At 46.8% G+C, this 20,901-nt stretch overlaps 1 protein-coding gene across 1 annotated transcript in view; it reads right to left on the bottom strand.

Annotated features, from left to right (window-relative positions):
- Window positions 1-270: 270 nt before the first annotated feature.
- The window catches only part of LOC141047258 (gastrula zinc finger protein XlCGF66.1-like), a 44,544-nt gene continuing 23,913 nt past the window's right edge, over window positions 271-20,901 (bottom strand). The window contains exons 2-7 of the mRNA XM_073542260.1: window positions 14,558-14,708; window positions 14,264-14,443; window positions 14,055-14,181; window positions 11,299-11,396; window positions 11,010-11,100; window positions 271-1,239 (exon numbers count right to left, since the gene is read on the bottom strand). Coding sequence (XP_073398361.1) covers window positions 299-1,239; window positions 11,010-11,100; window positions 11,299-11,396; window positions 14,055-14,181; window positions 14,264-14,443; window positions 14,558-14,635 — 1,515 coding nt within the window. The 5' untranslated portion in view covers window positions 14,636-14,708 and the 3' untranslated portion in view covers window positions 271-298. The remainder of the gene's footprint in view (window positions 1,240-11,009; window positions 11,101-11,298; window positions 11,397-14,054; window positions 14,182-14,263; window positions 14,444-14,557; window positions 14,709-20,901) is intronic.

Raw genomic sequence — 20,901 nt, 5'->3', positions numbered from 1 at the left:
TTTTTTGTCTATATAGGTCAATATTAAATAAAGTCTCCTGATGAGTCGCCTTTGGTGAGGACGATGAAACCCGTAGAAATGAGATGCTTGGAGTATGAGTGCGCATAAGTCACCTCAATACCTCAATGTGGGGTATATGTTTTTTCTATTAGTCACCTTCTGACTAACCTTCAGGGGGTGAATTATGTGTATAGTTTTACATTTGGAATTAAGAAAGTTTAGTTTTATCCTTTTGTCAGCAAACATGAGGAATGACAAGAGACAAGAAGATCCAATTTTGGTTAAAACTATTCTAACATTATGAACATAATAAAGGCTTCTCCCCTATGTGACATCTCTGATGTCTATTAACAGTTGATTTCCAAGTAAAATATTTCCCACATTTTGAACAGGAAAAAGGCTTCTCCCCTGTGTGAGTTTTCTGGTGACTAACAAGATGTGATTTCTGGTAAAAACAATTCCCACATTCTGAACAGGAAAAAAGATTCTCCCCTGTGTGAGTTCTCTGATGTGCGATAAGATTTGATCTATCTGCATAACTTTTCCCACATTCTGAACATGAAAAAGGCTTCTCCTCTGTGTGAGCTCTCTGGTGACTAACAAGCTCTGATTTATTGTTAAAACCTTTCCCACATTCTGAACAGGAAAAAGGAGTCTCCCCTGTGTGGATTCTCTGGTGCTTAACACAATTTGATTTTCTGTTAAAACATTTCCCACATTCTGAACAGGAAAAAGGCTTCTCCCCTGTGTGAGTTCTCTGATGTGCGATAAGATTTGATCTATCTGCATAACATTTCCCACATTCTGAACATGAAAAAGGCTTCTCCCCTGTGTGAGTTCTCTGGTGATTAACAAGCTCTGATTTCTGTTTAAAACATTTCTCACATTCTGAACATGAAAAAGGCTTCTCCCTTGTGTGGATTCTCTGGTGCTTAACATAAGATGATTTATAGTTAAAACATTTCCCACATTCTGAACAGGAAAATGACTTCTTTGCTTCAGGAGCAGTTTGTTTTTTAATGCCTCTTTTGTGACTTTGAGTTTCCTTAGTAGTCGGTAATGAATCAGAAGATGGGACCTGTTTCATAGGATCAGATGACAGATCTTTCCTGTGAATGGATGATAGTATAGCTGGCGTAACAGCAATTACTTCAGTTGTATCTTGTAGGATCTCAAAATCATCAGGTTTAAAAATTGAAGATGTCAGCTGTCCCTCTGATCTCCTGGTACAGTCATCTGCTAAAGATAAAAAACAATTATTTTTTAATGAAATATCCTTGCGTTTTATATTTTTGAACATTTCTACTGAAACTGTCCATAAAAATGGCAAGCTGTGTAAAAACTTTATTTACCAAGACAATGACAGTTCACAGTCTAATAGACTTGTTGGATGAACCGTAGTGGGTGGTGTTAAAGTTTGTTCATTCTGACTCCCAAATATTGAATAAAAAGAAACCAATCAATGTTATGTAGACGAAAATAATATCAATTCTCATCTCACAAAAAACAAGTTCCCACTCAGGTCCATCATCTGTCAATGGAAAAACAGAGGTTCCCACACTATTAGTGGCTCAAAGGCTGTTGAAATACAAACATGGTTTCTATAAACCAATCCAGCAAAATCCGCTCTCACTTCTGAGTCTTGCAGTGTGCTCAAACAACATTTAGGATCCCTGTATTTAGCAATATTATAGTGAGAAGAATCCTCTTAATTTGCGGTGTGTGTCTCCTGGAGCACAATCTGGGCACTATGTGTTGGGTAATAAAATGGCACGTGTGTAATTTTCATTCTCCAACACCCACTGCGTATTAATTTCCGGAAAGTAGTTGTGGAGTCAAAATATTCACTCCTCCTATACACGTGGTCAAAATTGTTGGTTCCCCTCGTTTAATGACAGAAAATCCCACAATCGGCATAGAAATAACTTGAATTTAACAAAAGTAATAAATAAAAATCTATGTAAATGAACAAATGAAAGTCAGACATTGATTTTTAACCATGCTTCCACACAATTTTTAAAAAAAAATAAAAATCATGAAATAGGTCTGGACAGAAATGATGGTAATCCTTAACTTAATATTTTGTTGCACAACCTTTTGAGGCAATCACTGCAATCAAATGATTCTTGTAACTGTAAATGAGACTTCTGCACCTCTCGACAGGTATTTTGGCCCACTCCTCAAGACCAAACTCTTCCAGTTGTCTCATGTTTGAAGGTTGCCTTTTCCAGACAGCATGTTTCAGCTCTTTCCAAAGATGCTCAATAGGATTTAGGTCAGGGCTCATAGAAGGCTGCGACAGAATAGTCCAATGTTTTCCTCTTAGCCATTTTTGGGTGTTTTTAGCTGTGTGTTTTGGGTCATTATCCTGTTACAAGACCCATGACCTGCGACTGTGACCAACCTTTCTGACACTGGGCAGCACATTTCTCTATAGAATCTCTTGATAATCTTGAGAATTCATTGTACCCTGCACAGATTCTAGACACCCTGTGCCAGATACAGCAAAGCAGCCCCAGAACATAACAGAGCCTCCTCCATGTTTCACAGTATGGACAGTGTTGTTTTCTTGATATCCTTCATTTTTCCATCTGTGAACATAGAGCTGATGTGCCTTGACAAAAAGTTCAATTTTTTTCACATCTGTCCATAGGACATTCTCCCAAGCTTTATGGCTTGTCAACTTGTAGTTTGGCAAATTCCAGTCTGGCTTTTTTATGATTTTTTTCAACAATGGTGTCCTCCTTGGATGTCTCCCATGAAGTCCACTTTGGCTCATACAACGGATTGTGTAATCTGTCACTGATGTACCTTGAGTTTGAAGTTCACCTTTAATCTGTTTAGAAGTTTTACTGGGTTCTTTTGTTACCATTCGTATTATCTGTCTCTTTGATTTCTTATCAATTTTCCTCCTGCGGCCCCTCTAGGGAGGTTGGCTACAGTCCCATGGAGCTTAAATTTCTGAATATGTGCAAACTGTAATCATAGGAACATCAAGCTGCTTGGAGATGGTCTTATAACTCTTACCTTTAACATGTTTGTCAATAATCCAAAACTGTGCCGCTAATTATAGACCTGTCTCTAATCTTTCCTTCATCTCTGAACTCCTGGAATGCCTGGTCCACTCCCATCTTATCCGCTATCTCTTTGATAACTCTCTTCTCGACCCTCTCCAATCCGGTTTCTGTTCTTTACACTCTACTGAAACTGCCCTCACTAAAGTCTCTAATGATTTACTAACAGCTAAATCAAATGGTCATTACTCCATGCTAATTCTCTTGGATCTCTCTGCAGCATTCAACACTGTGCATCAGCTCCTCCTCACTATGCATTGGCCTCAAGGACACCATTTTCTCCTGGTTCTCCTCCTATCTCTCTGACCGCTCCTTTACTGCATCTTTTGCTGGTTCCTCCTCCTCTCATCTTCCCCTTACTGTTGGGGTTCCTCAAGGATCAGTCCTAGGCCCCCTCCTCTTCTCTTTGTACACTGCCCCTATTGGTCAAACAATCAGTAGATTTGGTTTCCAGTACCATCTCTATGCTGATGACACCCAATTATACGCTTCTTCTCCTGACATCACGCCAGCCTTTCCAGAAAACACCAGCGATTGTCTAAACGCTGTGTCTAACATCATGTCCTCACTATATCTGAAACTGAACCTGTCAAAGACTGAACTCCTTGTGTTTCCTCCTGCTACTAATGTACCTATACCCGACTTTGCCATTTCCGTGTGTGGTTCCACTATTACTCCCCAGCAACATGCCCGCTGTCTTGGGGTCATACTTGACTCCGAGCTTTCCTTTGCCCCCCACATCCGATCACTGTCTCGCTCTTGTTATCTGCACTTCAAAAACATTTCTAGAATTCGACCTTTTCTTACTTTTGACTCCGCAAAAACTCTTACCGTTTCTCTTATTCATTCTCGTTTCGACTATTGTAACTCTCTTCTAATCGGTCTCCCTCTTACCAAACTCTCCCCCCTCCAATCTGTCTTGAATGCTGCAGCCAGGATCATATTCCTCACCAATCGTTACACCGATGCCTCTACCTTGTGCCAGTCATTATACTGGCTACCCATCCACTCCAGAATTCAGTATAAACTTATTATCCTCACCCATAAAGCTCTCCATGGCTCAGCACCACGCTACATCTCCTCCTTTGTTTCAGTATACCACTCTACCCGCGCCTTCCGTTCTGCTGATGACCTGAGGTTAGCATCCTCAATAATCAGAACCTCCCACTCCGGTCTCCAAGACTTTACACGTGCTGCGCCAATTCTTTGTAATGCACTTCCCAGGTCAATACGATTAGTCCCCAATCCCCACAATTTTAAGCGTGACCTGAAAACGCATTTATTTAGACAGGCCTACCGCCTCAACACATTAACCTAATCTATCCCTGTGTGGCACAGCCAAAAGTTTTACCATAACCAGGTTCCCCGCATCATGTTCCCACATGTCTTATGCATCCATTAGCCCTCTGTGTCCATACTGTTACACACAACATTATGGCTGGTCCATACAATCAGGGCAATTGTTACCACCCACCTTTCGAGTCTACCTTTTTTCCTCATAGATTGTAAGCTTGCGAGCAGGGTCTTCATTCCTCTTGGTATCTGTTATGATCTATGTGATTATTGTTATGCTGTAATGTCTATCGTCTATACAAGTCCCCTCTGAAATGTAAAGTGCTGCGGAATATGTCGGCGCTATAGAAATAAAATTTATTATTATTATATTATAATTTTCTTTATAATCTCCTGAGACAACTCTTTCCTTCGCTCCCTCATGTCCATGTTGAGTGTAATACACACGTCACCAAATAGCAAAGTGAGTATTTGTAGCTATATATAAAGGCCCACTCTCCAGTCTTGTTTCCTGGTGACGGCTCTGCCTGTGAGTCCTGGATCTGACCAGCCATTGTTCTGAGCTGCCATGCCAATGCTCCTGGAACTGTGCTGTCCGTGTCTTGCCTGCTGTCGATGTCTTGCCTTGTCCATGGTCCTGGTGGTCTAGCCAGTGTTCCAGAGTCGGTCCCACTCGTGTTCCTGGACAGACTCTTCCTCTGTGTTCCTGGGGAGTCTCCAGCAGGGCCGGACTGGGACTAAAATTCAGCCCTGGCATTTGAAGTTACACAGGCCAACTAGTTACATGGTGACTATATAATATCTTTGTACACTTGTAGTTTACAAGAAGTGAGAGGAGATTAACACGACTATATAACATGTAGTCACAGCTGTGCCCAGTATTTCAGCTCAGTCCTATTTATTGCTTTTAGGTACAGTACTCCTCCCAAATCTCTGTCCCCTTTTGTATGCATGATTACAGAATTCCTGGCAGAACTGCTCTCTATTGGGCAACCAGACCCCCTGGTCATAGCCGCCCCTATCATACCTCCCAACTTTTGAAGAAGGGAAAGATGGACAAAGTCTGCGGCGCGCCGCTGCAAATTTTTGGCCACGCCCAGCCACACCCATTTCACAACTAGTCACACCCATGTCCACAGGACTTGTGATGAGGTCACAGGAGGGGCGGAGTCAGGGGTGACATGATCGGGGGTCTGGACAAAGGCTCCTGATCATGTGACCCCCTGACTCCTCCCCTCCTGTGACCTCATCACAGGTCCTGCAAACAGAGCGAGCAGGCAAGCGAGTGCGACGCTGTGAGTGGCTGCGGGGGGGAGGGGGTCTCATGCTAAGGCGAGGATGGGGTGCGTGGGGGGGGCGTGGCGGCTTATCTCCCTGCAGTGCGGGAGGAACTTGAAACTATCACCGCCATGCCCGCAGAGGGCCGGCAGCAGGAGCAACAGTGGCCGCAGCAGCTGGCAAGCAAATTTTTGGCCACGCCCAGCCACACCCATTTCCCAACTAGTCACACCCATGTCCACACCTAATCGCACCCATTTAGCACTGCTGATCACACTGACTGGTACTGAGGGCACAGTGGCTGGCATTATGGGCACACTGACTGGCACTAAGGAAGAGAGAAAACAGAGAGAGAGAGAAAAAAGAAAACAGAGAGAGCGAGAAAGAAAGGGGAAAGAAAGAAAGAACAGAGAGAGACAGAGAAAGAACAGAGAGAGAAAGAAAGAAGTAAAGAAAAGAAAGAAAGAACAGAGAGAAAGAGAGGGAAGAAAGAACAGAGAGAGAAAAAAGAAAGATTAGAGAGAGAAAGAAAGAACACAGAGAGAAAGAAAATGAGGGAAAGACAGAACAGAGAATGAAAGAACAGAGAAAGAAAGAAAAAGAGAGAAAGAAATAAAGAAAGATTCTACAAAGATACTATAGCAGCCCGGCTCCCATTGTAGTGCCCACCTGAGCCTCCTGATGCAGGACCTATCATGATCCGCTCACATGGCCGGCATCCCCGATTCCAAGGCGATCCTGCTGTCTGCGCTGTCGGAGGAGGACACGGTGATGGATCTGAAGCATTCCTGGTTCTGTCACAATCTCCTCAAGAAATTATCTCATTTCCGGTCAGCTTCCAGCACATCACTTCAGGTGGAACGTCATGTGTGTGTTTTAAAATGCTCCTCGGGGCTCCGCCGTGTACTCCTGTGTCCGTGGGAAAAGCCCGCTTTGTATGCTTTGTACACACTTGGCTCCGCTCCGTACATCCCGTACACATATGGCTCCATTCCATACACACACGGCTCCACTCCATCCACCTCGTACACGCGTGGCTCCTCTCCGTACACCTCGTACACACGGCTCCGCTCCGTACACCTCGTACACGCGCGGCTCCTCTCCGTACACCTCGTACACGCGGCTCCGCTCCGTACACCTCGTACACGCGGCTCCGCTCCGTACACCTCGTACACCCACGGCTCCGCTCCGTACACCTCGTACACACACGGCTCCGCTCCGTACACCTTGTACACACACGGCTCCGCTCCGTACACCTCGTACACACACGGCTCCTCTCCGTACACCTCGTACACATGGCTCCGCTCCGTACACCTCGTACACATGCGGCTCCTCTCTGTACACCTCGTACACATGCGGCTCCTCTCCGTACACCTCGTACACACGGCTCCGCTCCGTACACCTCGTACACCCACGGCTCCGCTCCGTACACCTCGTACACCCACGGCTCTGCTCCGTACACCTCGTACACACACGGCTCCGCTCCGTACACCTCGTACACACACGGCTCCGCTCCGTACACCTCGTACACGCGGCTCCTCTCCGTACACGCGGCTCCGCTCCGTACACCTCGTACACGCGGCTCCTCTCCGTACACCTCGTACACGCGGCTCCTCTCCGTACACCTCGTACACGCGGCTCCGCTCCGTACACCTCGTACACATTGCTCCGCTCCGTACACCTCGTACACGCGGCTCCGCTCCATACACCTTGTACACGCGGCTCCGCTCCGTACACCTCGTACACATTGCTCCGCTCCGCACACCTTGTACACACGGCTCCGCTCCGTACACCTCGTACACACGGCTCCGCTCCGTACACCTCGTACACACGGCTCCGCTCCGTACACCTCGTACACACGGCTCCGCTCCGTACACCTCGTACACATTGCTCCGCTCCGTACACCTCGTACACGCGGCTCCGCTCCGTACACCTCGTACACACGGCTCTGCTCCGTACACCTCGTACACACACGGCTCCGCTCCGTACACCTCGTACACCCACGGCTCTGCTCCGTACACCTCGTACACGCGGCTCCGCTCCGTACACCTCGTACACACGGCTCTGCTCCGTACACCCCGTACACACACGGCTCCGCTCCATACACCTCGTATACCCACGGCTCTGCTCCGTACACCTCGTACACACGGCTCCGCTCCGTACACCTCGTACACACACGGCTCCGCTCTGTACACCTCATACACACACGGATCCGCTCCGTACACCTTGTACACACGGCTCCGCTCCGTACACCTCATACACACACAGCTCTGCTACATCCACACTGTAAATCCTGACCCCACACATACATACCTCAACCAGCACCATAACAACAGCAAAGCAGAGTCTTGCAGACGGTAGAGGTAAGGCTGAGCGCACAGGACCTGTGATGAGGTCACAGGAGGGGCGGAGTCAGGGGGTGACATGATCGGGGGTCTGGACAAAGGCTCCTGATCATGTGACCCCCTGACTCCTCACCTCCTGTGACCTCATCACAGGTCCTGCGAACAGAGCGAGCAGGCAAGCGAGTGCGACGCTGTGAGTGGCTGCGGGGGGGAGGGGTCTCATCTCATGCTATGGCGAGGATGGGGTGCGTGGGGGCGGCGTGGCGGCTTATCTCCCTGCAGTGCGGGAGGAACTTGAAACTATCACCGCCGTGCCCGCAGAGGGCCAGCGGCAGGAGCAACAGTGGCCGCAGCGGCTGGCAAGCGGCCAGATGATCGGGCGCTGCCGCCCGCGGCCCACGTGACAGCGGCCCAGCGGGAAAATGCCCGGTTGGTTATATTGCCAATCCGGGCCTGGTCTCCAGTCTTGTTTCCTGGTGACAGCTCTGTCTGTGAGTCCTGGATCTGACCAGCCGATGTCCTGTGCTGCCATGTTAGTGTTCCTGGGTCCGTGCTGTCAGTGTTCTACCTGTGCCACGATGTCCTGCCTGTGCCCTGGGGTCCATCCTGTGATGACGTCTGTCCGAGGTCAGTATCTGATGTTCTCAGGTTGTGCCTGTGCTACGCCTGAGGCCTGAGAGAGGTTCTCCTGATATGCCCGTGCCAGATGACCCTGGACTGCATCAACCCGTGATGACCTCCTGCCATCGTTTGACGCCTGGAGACCTTGGATGTTCACCCCTGCCTGATGTGCAGTATCGGAAGCATGGTATTGTAATGTCTTGTTACTGTATGTGACTTTGTTTAGTAAACTTTATGTTTCTTCATACCTGAAGTTGTGCGGTGTCATCTAGTCCTGCATGTCACTACCTTGCCCATATGCTCAGTGTAACGCTGGTGCCCTGAGTGGTGCGAGTGAAGACTGTGGCCCCACTGTGCCACAAACCAGACTACCCTGGAGGGGTGTGACTAAGCAGCTACCTTGGTGTTCACTGTAGCCTCTAGTTGTGATGTCAGGCTTGTGCGGCAGGTAGCTGCCAGGTACCACTCCAGGGCGGTGTCTGGAAATAGCAGCTGATCCCACTGGGGGACGGAGCACTAATGACAGGTGCAGGCAAGTACAGACGGGTATGACTGGAAATCTGGCAGACATGGCTGTTATTCTGGCAGGCAGGCGGGCTAGCAGGCAGGCAGGCACAGCTGGCACTCTGGCAGATGGGCATGGCTGGCACTCTGGCAGGCGGGCATAGCTGGCACTCTGGCAGGCGGGCACAGATTAGACTGGAGGAACCGTAACCGTAATGGGTAGGGAAGGAACACAGGCAGGTACGAATGGTATAACAGAACAGGAAGGAACCATTTCAGACTAGAGGGACAGGAACTGCTAGGAACCAGTTCAGATTGGAAAGACAGGAACTGTTAGGAACCAGTTCAGACTGGAAAGACAGGAACTGTTAGGAACCAGTTCAGAATACAAGGAACAAGACCCGCAGTATGCGGTACAAAAGCAGAACTGCAAGGTGCGGAACGGGAGCAGAGCAGAACCGCAAGGTGCAGAGCGAAGAGCAGAGCAGAACCGCAAGGTGCAGAGCAGAACCGCAAGGTGCAGAGCGAAGAGCAGAGCAGAACCAAAAGGTGCAGAGCAAAGAGTAGAGCAGAATCGCAAGGTACGGAGCGAAGAGCAGAGCAGAACCGCAAGATACGGAACAAGGAGCAGAACAGCAGCACAGGGTGCAAAGCGAAGAGCAGAGTAAAACCACAAGGTGCAGAGCGAAGAGCAGAGCAGAACCACAAGGTGCAGAGCGAAGAGCAGAGCCGCAAGATTCAGAATGAAGAGCAGAGCAGAACCGCAAGATGCAGAGTGAAGAGCAGAGCAGAAGGAGTAGACACAATTCTACATAAGCTGAGTAGGGAAGAAACAGACAAGGACAAGAACAGGTACAAGAAGCGGACTTAGCACACACAAGGATGGACACGGGAACAACCTAAAGACATGGGGTTCAGGCTTGAGTATGCAGCCCTCAGCGAGGCAAAACACAAGACACGAGCACAGAAACGGGTCTGGGCATGCAGCCCCCAGAGAGGCAGAAAACAGGACAGGACCTGGCATCTCAGAAGCAAGGTACAGACTGACAGAGTTTACTCAGGCATCACCCCATGGGTGGAGATGTCTTAAGTACCGGATGCCTCTTGGCAATAGGCTGGGGCCAAATTAGGAGTGTCTCTATAAAACTCAGTAAGTGACGCCCCCTTAAGCATACAGCCAGGAAGTATGCAGCAAGCAAGGACATGAGGCCCACAGCATGGAGCAGGTAGAGGACCGAACTTACCCCCTCTGTGGTCCAGTGGGTCCACATTCCATTACCACCTGGGGATGTACGCCCCACATTGTCATGACCTGGCGACGTGGGAGCTCAAGCTAAGCCACGTCCTCCCAACCGTGACATCTGTTGTTATTGTACAGAAATTCACACTTGACCTCACTGCTCATTTAATGTTGTTGATCATAAAAGTGAAGTTTGGCCAGAAAGACTTGAACTGTTCTTGTAGGGACCATATGAGCACATTCAGAAGCACAGGGACTGATGGTAGATTCATCCAATAAGATATCATGGATCTAGTAAGCCAACAGAATCATTACCCTCCACTTTCTCTTACAGGCCCATCATAATATCTTGTCAGCACATTCTACATATGCTGTTATTTGGCTTTGAAGTTTACAGACCTGGGCAGGTAATGGTCAGCGTGTTCAAATCCCCGGGGGTAGGAGGATCCTGCAGGTAGTAAGCTCTATACAAAAGGTTTTCATAATTTCACAAAGCTATTTAAACAGTTTCAGATGGAGGAGAATGTTATGCTCTACCAGCAAAATGGGGATCACACGATTGTGACACGTCCGGACTACACCACTAATAGAGCAGCCACAGCCGGTGATTGAGAAGAATCTGTGACTTCTCTGTATTTAATGGTTACTACTCACCTGAGTAGTCATATGTAGGAATCTCCACTTTACACCACTCATCACCCCTCACATATGTCTCTGTAGCATAAATATGGGACAGATCTTCATCCTGAAACAGATATTGCAAAAGTCACAGACAGATGGAGAAGTCACATCTATGATCAGCTCTAATCCTGCCATCTTCACCATTCTCATTACACAAGTATAAAACATATAATACTGGTGGATAAAACAAGACTAAGCACAAGACCTTCACAGCCGTCTACACATCATAGGGGAGATCTCATGACACCTTCTCTCCATCTACCTGATGATCCTGAGGAACATTGGGATCTTCTTGTTTACAGTCCTGTGGAAGAAGAGGACAGGGACATCTCTCTGGTGTTGTCCTCTTGTTGGATAGATCTGGAAGAAACACATACAGGGACTGAATTCATTCCTTACATACAGATAATTATAGCATAGCTCCCAAGCGTCCCGATTCCCGCGGGACAGTCCTGTTTTTGACAACCACGCTCCGGCGTCCCGCCCGGAACGGTATTTTTCCCGCATTGCACTGAGCCGCCACGCCACGCCCCCCCATCCACCGACGCCATGCTCTCCGTCCCAGATAGACGCACCGCAGCCTGCAATGATGTGACTTGGCTGTGTGTGCTGTCTGTGGGCAGAGGACCTGTGAGAGGGAAGGAGTCAGGGGTCACATGATCAGGGGCTGTGTCTGCCTCCATGTCTGTCTGCACTCTGCAGGAGTCTGGTCTGCTGTGCTGGTTGTCATGCTGGATGAGGTAAAGTTTCTGTGTGGGGTCAGGAGAGGTTTACAGTGTGGATGCAGCAGAGCCGTGTCTGTACGAAGTGTACGGAGCGGAACCGCGCGTGTGTACGAGGTGTACGGAGCGGAGCCGCGCGTGTGTACGAGGTGTACGGAGCAGAGCCGCGCGTGTGTACGAGGTGTACGGAGCGGATCCGCGCGTGTGTACGAGGTGTACGGAGCGGAGCCGCGCGTGTACGAGGTGTACGGAGCGGAGCCGCACGTGTACGAGGTGTATGGAGCTGAGCCGCGCGTGTACGAGGTGTATGGAGCTGAGCCGCGCGTGTACGAGGTGTACGGAGCGGAGCCGCGCGTGTACGAGGTGTACAGAGCAAAGCCGCGTGTGTACGAGGTGTACGGAGCCATGTGTGTACAAGGCGTGGGGAGCGGCACCGCATGTGTATGAGGTGTACGGAGCGGAGCCACATGTGTACGAGGTGTACAGAGTGGAACAGCGCGTGTATGGGGCGTATGGAGCAGAGTCGCGCATGTATGGAGCGGAGCCACGCGTGTACGAGGTGTACGGAGTGGAGCCATGTGTGTACGAGGTGTATGGAGCAGAGTCGTGTGTACGCGGTGTACGGAGCAGAGGCACGTGTGTACTTGGTGTACGGAGCGGAGTCGTGTGTGTATTCGGTGTATGGAGCGGAGGCGCGTGTGTACTTGGTGATCGGAGCGGAGCCGTGTGTGTGCCGGGTGGAGCCGTATGTGTACTGGATGTACGGAGCGGAGCCAAATGTGTATGAGGCATACAAAGTGGGCGTTTCCCACAAACACAGGAGTACACAGCGGAGCCCCAAGGAGCACTTTAAAACTCGCACATGACATTCCACCGGAAGTGATGTGCTGGAAGCTGACCGAAAATGAGGTAATTTCATGAGGAGATTGTGACGGAATCAGGAATGCTTCAGATCCATCACCATGTCCTCCTCTGACAGCGCGGACAGCAGGATCACCTTGGAATGAGGGATGCCGGCCATGTGAGCGGATCATGATATGTCCTGCACCGGGAGGCTCAGGTGGGCACTTCAATGGGAGTTGGGCTGCTATAGTATCTTTATAGAATCTTTCTTTCTTTCTTTCTTTCTTTCTTTCTTTCTTTCTTTCTTTCTTTCTTTCTTTCTTTCTTTCTCTCTCTGTTTCTTTATTTCTCTGTTCTTTCTCTCTGTTTCTTTCTCATTCTCTGTTCTGTCTTTCCCTCTTTTTCTTTCTCTCTCTGTTCTTTCTTTCTCTCTCTAATCTTTTTTTTTCTTTCTCTTTCTGTTCTTTCTTTCCCCTCTTTCTTTCTGTCATTCCTCTCTTTCTTTCTTGCTCTCTGTACTTTCTTTACTTCTTTCTCTCCCTCTGTTCTTTCTCAGTCTCTCTCTGTGTTCTTTCTTTCCCCTCTTTCTTTCTCTCTCTCTCTCCTTTCTTTCTTTCTTTCCCTTTTCTTGCTCTCTGTTCTTTCTTTCATTTTTTTTTCTTTCTTTCTCTTTCTTTCTCTCTGTTTTCTTCCCCTCTTTCTCTCTAGTGCTCTGTTCTTTCTTTCCCCCTTTCTTTCTTTTTCTCTCTGTTCTCTCTTTCTTTCTCTCTCTCTATTCTTTCTTTCGCTCTCCCTCTGTTCTTTTTTCTGTCCCTTCTTTCTTTCTCTCTCTGTTCTTTCTTTCCCATCTTCCTTTCTCTATCTGTTCTCTCTCTGTTCTTTCTTTTTTCTTTCCCCTCTTTCTTTCTCTCTGTTCTTTCTCTCTCTGTTCTTTTTTCTGTCCCCGCTTTTTTTCTCTGTGTTCTTTCTTTCTCTCTTTTTCTCTGTTCTTTCTTTCTCCTTTCTTTCTCTTGCTCTGTTCTTTCTTTCGCTCTCTGTTCTTTCATTCTTTCTCTCTCTGTTCTTTCTTTCCCCTCTTTCTTTCACTCTGTTCTTTCTTCGTTCTTCTCTCTGTTCTTTCTTTCTCTCGCTCTCCTTTCTTTCTCTCTCTATTTTCTTTTTTCTCTCTCTGTTTTCTTTCTTTTACTTAGTACCAGTCAGTGTGCCCACAGTACCAGCCACTGTGCCCGTAATGCCAGCCACTATGCCCCTAATAGCAGTCAGTGTGATCAGCAGTGCTAAATGGGTGCGACTGGGCGTGAACATGGGTGTAACTAGTCGTGAAATGGGTGTGGTCGGGGGCATGGCCTAAAATTTGCGGCGCCGCGCTGCGCGTGCCGCAACCTTCGTCCCTCTTTCCCTTCTTCAAAAGTTGGGAGGTATGTTATAGGCCGTGTGTATTTAATCCTATTACCTGGTGATGTGAGGGGTTGGGGAACCTCCACCATCATGACATCCTTGTAGAGATCTTTGTGTCCTTCTAAATACTCCCACTCCTCCATGGAGAAATAGACAGCGACATCCTGACACCTTATAGGAACCTGACACATAAATGATACCATCATCACCCCGATCCCTTCATAGCGTTACTGTATAATGTCCCAGCATTCCCAGGAGTATCACCTGTCCAGTCAGCAGCTCAATCATCTTGTAGGTGAGTTCTAGGATCTTCTGTTCATTGATGTCCTCTTGTATCAGGGGGTGTGGTGGAGTCTCCATGACTGGGCTCAGGGGTCTTTCCCCTCCCTCATACCCAGGGTCCTGACAGCGCTCACTAGAGGTCTTCTTCACTACTGTGTAATCCTGGTTGAGGATAGACACATTAATAAATCTCACTACAGACATTTGCAGATTCCTCCAACAGATTTATTGCCATAAATAAAAAATATGTAATGTGACGCCATCAAAATCTCTCACCTCTCCAGTAAGACAGAAGAGGATCTCCAGGGTGAGATGTAATATCCTCTCCACCATCTTGTCCCTCTCCATATCCATTCTTGATGGATAGTTAAGAAAAATTCTCTTAATATAGAAGATGTCCACTGACAGGATCTGGTATTGTAGGGACCTGAATAGGAAGACGATGAATCATTATAAAGAATTTCGTGTAATAATACAATTACTGGAGACAATAAGGGGAAACATACAGTTGTGGCCAAAAGTATTGACACCCCTGCAATTCTGTCAGATAATACTCAGTTTCTTCCTGAAAATAATTGCAATCACAAATTCTTAAATTTGTCTTAAATGAAAAAACACAAAAGAGAATGAAGCAAAAAGCAAAACATTGATCATTTCACACAAAACTCAAAAATGGGCCAGACAAAAGTATTGGCATCCTCAGCCTAATACTTGGTTGCACAACCTTTAGCCAAAATAACTGCGACCAACCGCTTCCGGTAACCATCAATGAGTTTCTTACAATGCTCTTCTGGAATTTTAGACCATTCTTCTTTGGCAAACTGCTCCAGGTCCCTGATATTTGAAGGGTGCCTTCTCCAAACTGCCATTTTTAGATCTCTCCACAGGTGTTCTATGGGATTCAGGTCTGGACTCATTGCTGGTCACCTTAGAAGTCTCCAGTGCTTTCTCTCAAACCATTTTCTAGTGCTTTTTGAAGTGTGTTTTGGGTCAATGTCCTGCTGGAAGACCCATGACCTCTGAGGGAGACCCAGCTTTCTCACACTGGGCCCTACATTATGCTGCAAAATTTGTTGGTAGTCTTCTGACTTCATAATGCCATGCACACGGTCAAGCAGTCCAGTGCCAGAGGCAGCAAAGCAACCCCAAAACGTCAGGGAACCTCCGCCATGTTTGACTGTAGGGACCGTGTTTTTTTCTTTGAATGCCTCTTTTTTCTCCTGTAAACTCTATGTTGATGCCTTTGCTCAAAAAGCTCTACTTTTGTCTCATCTGACCAGAGAACATTCTTCCAAAACGTTTTAGGCTTTTTCAGGTAAGTTTTGGCAAACTCCAGCCTGGCTTTTTTATGTCTCGGGGTAAGAAGTGGGGTCTTCCTGGGTCTCCTACCATACAGTTCCTTTTCATTCAGACGCCGACGGATAGTTCGGGTTGACACTTTTGTACCCTCGGACTGCAGGGCAGCTTGAACGTGTTTGGATGTTAGTCGAGGTTCTTTATCCAACATCCGCACAATCTTGTGTTGAAATCTCTTGTCAATTTTTCTTTTCCGTCCACATCTAGGGAGGTTAGCCACAGTGCCATGGGCTTTAAACTTCTTGATGACACTGCGCACGGTAGACACAGGAACATTCAGGTCTTTGGAGATGGACTTGTAGCCTTGAGATTGCTCATGCTTCCTCACAATTTGGTTTCTCAAGTCCTCAGACAGTTCTTTGGTCTTCTTTCTTTTCTCATTACTCAATGTGGTACACACAAGGACACAGGACAGAGGTTGAGTCAACTTTAATCCATGTCAACTGGCTGCAAGTGTGATTTAGTTATTGCCAACACCTGTTAGGTGCCACAGGTAAGTTACAGGTGCTGTTAATTACACAAATTAGAGAAGCATCACATGATTTTTCGAACAGTGCCAATACTTTTGTAAACCCTTTTTTTTATGTTTGGTGTGGAATTATATCCAATTTGGCTTTAGGACAATTCTTTTTGTGTTTTTTTCATTTAAGACAAATTAAATGAAGATAATAATAACAAAGAATTTGTGTTTGCATTCATTTTCAGGAAGAAACTGAGTATTATCTGACAAAATTGCAGGGGTGTCAATACTTTTGGCCATAACTGTATCAGAAGATAGAACGTGTAGATGTTGTATTCTCTATTCTTGTATGGACTGGAACATAAGTTGAATTGCTGACTAGAGTTGAGCGAAACAGGTCGGTCAGATTCAAAAGTCACGGACTTTCGCCAAAGTCGGGTTTCATGAAACGAAACCCGACCACAGTGTGAAGTCGGCCATGCGGTCGGCGACCCAAGCGCCAAAGTCGGGTTTCGCAGAATGCTTGCACATGACTTTTTTCAGCCAATGAGAGAAGCGTAGCGTAGCAGGAGTGGGAGAGAGGGAGAGTCAGAGAGAGAGAGGAAGAGAGAGAGAAGAGAGAGAGATTTCACCGCCTCTAGGGTTAAAATTCATGCCAGGTGTGTTTACAGTCCTCCACTCACTGCCAACTTTTCTCCCCATTGACTTGCATTGTTCATGTTTCACGACTTTTCCCGACTTTTTCCTATAGTCAGCCGATTTCGTTCGACTCGACTTTTGAGAAAGTCGGGTTTCATGAAACCCGACTCGACCCTAAAAAAGGCAAAGTCGCTCATCTCTATTTCTGACTAAGACATCTCCTCCATGCTCCCAATCACTGGCTATGTTACTCACTGCTTTGGCAACTGGTTTGCTGTAGGAATCACAAGTTACTTAGGACACAACAGAAAATACAGAGACTGGCGGAGACCCAAGCAGCAATTATATTTTTATTATTTTACAACATTCTGTTTTTTTCCCTGACATCTACTAATAAAACCTATATATTTAGGCCACAGACAACAAGCAGTTTCTCCCTCGGAGTCGGCAGCTGAATACGTTCCTCATAGACTCATCTTCCATAACGCTAATTCTCGTCTCATTTCCCGACACTGGAATCGGCATTAGCAATACTGCAGGAGATATTCATTACACGGGACAGGAGAAATAACTACTTCATGATGAGGACGACATCTTCACCTTCTACTACGGCTCTAGAAACATATTTGGCCAGAGTCCGTCACTGACTCCATCCCCATCGGCCATTTATATGAAGGTTTCCCAACTTCCCCGCTCTGTAATCTTCGTTAGATCTCATGTCTGATTCATACACAGAACTTTGAGGATTTTATAAAAGCTATTTTGTATTCAAAAACACCAAGGACAGAAATTACCATATTTTTTGGACTATAAGACACATTGGACCATAAGATACATGCACCTAGGTTTTAGAGGAGGAAAATAGAAAAAAATTGTAGTAAAAAATGTGGTCATGACTCACTGTTATGTGAGGGGGATCTGCTGCGGACACTGTTATAGGGGTAATAGCCTCCAAATCTGTATATACAGCTCTGGCAAAAAAAAAAAAAAAGTCCACTGCAAAATTTTCATTTTGTCTGATTTTTCTCTTTATAGGTATATTTTTGAGTAAATTGCTCTTTTATTCTATAAACTACTGACAACATGTCTCCGAATTTCCAAGTAATAAATTTTGTATTTATTTTCAGAAAATAAGAAATGGTCAAAATAACAAAAAATGCAGTGCTTGCAGACCTCAAATAATACTAAGGAAACAAGTTCATAATCATTTAGAAACAATACTAATGTTTTAACTCAGGAAGAGTTCAGAAATCAATATTTTGTGGAATAACCACAATTTTTAATCACAGCTTTCATGCTTCTTGGCATGCTTTCCACCAGTCTTTTACACTGCTTTTGGGTGACCTTATGCCACTCCTGGTACAAAAATTTAAGCAGTTCTTCTTTGTTTGATGGCTTGTGATTATCTGTTTCCCTCTTGATTTATATTCCAGAGGTTTTCAATGGGGTTCAGGTCTGGAGATTGGGCTGGCCATGACAGGGATTTGATGTGGTGGTCCTTCATCTACACATTGATTGACCTAGCTGTGTGGCATGTTGCATTGTTCTGCTGGAAAAAACAGTCCTCATAGTTGGGGAACATTGCCTGAGCAGAAGGAATCAACTGTTTTTCCAGGATAACCTTGTATGCGGCTTGATTCAAACATCCTTCGCAAAAATTAACCTGCCCAATTCCAGCCTTGCTGAAGCATCCCCAGATCATCACCAATCCTCCATCAAATTTCAGTGGGTGAAAGACACTGTGGCTTGTATGTCTCTCCATGTCTCCATTAGACAACCAGGTGTTGGGCAAAGCTGAAAATTAGACTCATCAGAGAAGATTACCTTACTCCAGTCCTCTATGGTCCAATCTTTATGGTCTTTGGCAAACTTCAGCTTGGTTCTCCTTTGCTTCTCATTGATGAAAGGCTTTTTTCTACCTTTGCATGACTTGAGCCCTGCCTCTAGGAGTCTGTTATGAACTGTTCTTGCCATGCCCTTCACCCCAGATGCCATTTGCCATTCCTTTTGTTGGTCACTTCATGTCATCCTGCGGTTGCTGAGTGACATTCGAATAAGATAACGGTCATCCCGGTCAGTGGAGAGTCATTTTTGCCCTCTGCCGATCTGTAGCTTTGTTGTCCCCAATGTCTGCTGCTTGACCTTGTTGTAATGGACTGCAGTCTTAGAAATTTTAGGGATGGAGGCAACAAGCTGCTCACTGAATCCCTCTGCTACTACAGTAAAGCCAGAATTGAGCCCTTCATATCCTCAATCAAGACTTTTCTTTTAAACTCCTTTGACATTGTTAAAAGTTATTTTTTCATTCCTATTACTTTTGGGATATTACTGTCACTTATTTTGCCAACCAGCTTGTCCTATTGCAAGAAGATTGTGAACACCACAGCAGGGTTTTTTATAATTTTCTTCATTAATTAATATTTGGTTCAGATGATCAACTAATCACAAGCATATTAAGTAGAATGAGGTGTACTCTGGTTGGAATTCAACTGACACTGGAATGGAATGGCTGTCAGACATGTAGAGAAGCTGATTTTTATAAAACTGTGCAGTGGTCTCTTAATTTTTGCCAGAGCTGTATATATATTCCCCATTCTGGTATATATATGTCCCAATCCTGGCATAAGTGACTCCATTCAGGTATATATCATCTCTGTCATGGTATGTATGTCCTCATCCAATTATATATGGCCACCAATCCAGGTATATGTGGCCCCCCATCCAGTGTACATGGCCCCTTATCCTGGTATATATGGCCCCTCACCCTGGTATACATGACCCCATCCCCATGCTGGTATACGTGGCACCCCATCTTGGTATACATGGCCCCCTGTTACGGGCAAGGTTTGTGGAACCACTGTGCCACAGCCTACGGAGAGCCTGGAGGGGCGTGACTAAGCGAACACCGGACTGTTCACTAGATCCTCTGATGGTGAGGTTAGGCTTGGCTCCCGATGAACACCAGGTGACACTCCAGGGCAGACCAATGGGCGTACAGCAGCTGGACTCAGTAGGTCAAACTGAGAGGTACAGCAGGCAGAGTTTGTATCAGAGTGCATCAGGCAGGATCTGCTCCAGAGTGCAGCTGGCAGGATCTGCACCAGAGTGCAGCAGGAGGATCTGCACCAGAGTGCAGCAGGCAAGATCTGCACCACAGTGTAGCAGGCAGGGACTGGTATGCAACCTTACGCAACTTAGACTGCAGAAAAGGAAGGTTGCTCAGGCAGTTCCCCAGTGGGGAGGAAGCAATATATACATAATGCCTCTCAGCCATTGGCTTGGAAGGAAATAGCAAGTGCACGTGTGGCGCCCCTGAGGCTCAGTCGCCACAGAGGTACTGCACCTTCTCCTAAGGTGTGGTGCCCCACCAACTAGGTAAGTTGGGAACTCCTTTCCACACTCCAACATCTGCATCCCACACACAGGATAGTTCAGTAGGTCCGCCTAGCAGCTTCAGGCTGGGGGTAGCAGAGCACCCTTCATGGAACCCTGCTTCGTAACACGAGATGAGCTGGGAGGTGGGTGGAGTTAGTATAAAAGAGGGGGAAAGTGGAGAATTGTAGGTCAGTCTGACGGGAGGTCAGGCGAGAGGAGTTCAGTTCTGAAGTTAGTTTTAAGTTTAGTTTGAGTTTAGTTTAGAAAGAGTGCTGCAGCTGCCTCAGTGATCTGAGCCAGCTGGCACAGGAAAGAGAAGAGAAGGACATAGACCTGCAACCTCAGCTTTCATAAGAGAGAGAAGGAACATCGTGGAACGAAGGAGTAGGAGAACAGAGAGGAGTTGTGGGTAGGAAGAGGAACCCTGCCTATAGGTTCTCAGCGCAAGGCCGGGGCCTGGTCCCCGAGGGTGTATGGACACTTATGGTTCTGCAGCAGACACCGGTGGATTAGTTGGCTGTAAATGCACTACCCCCATCAAAGACTTGGGACACAACAGCAACTGGATAGAGAGCCAGGACTTCTGAGAAGGGAGTCCCCGATAGAGGCTACAGCTGTATGTCATACAAGTAAGGTTCTAGGAACATCTGACAGGAGAAATTCCAGAGAATTACGGTACTGGAGTTCTTCACACTAAAAGGCGCAACAGAGGAGTCGTTCAGGAAAAGCACATGTTGGCGGAGTGTTGGAGAGGAGAACCCTGACTTGCCCGGGAGGTTGATTGAGTCTC

The sequence above is a fragment of the Dendrobates tinctorius genome, unplaced genomic scaffold (assembly GCF_039654945.1).
Source record: "Dendrobates tinctorius isolate UK_male_01 unplaced genomic scaffold, ASM3965494v1 ptg000126l, whole genome shotgun sequence".
In the NCBI taxonomy this organism is placed as follows: domain Eukaryota; kingdom Metazoa; phylum Chordata; class Amphibia; order Anura; family Dendrobatidae; genus Dendrobates; species Dendrobates tinctorius.
The sequence above is the reverse complement of the archived record's forward strand: the minus strand, read 5'-3'. Positions and strand labels throughout refer to the sequence as shown.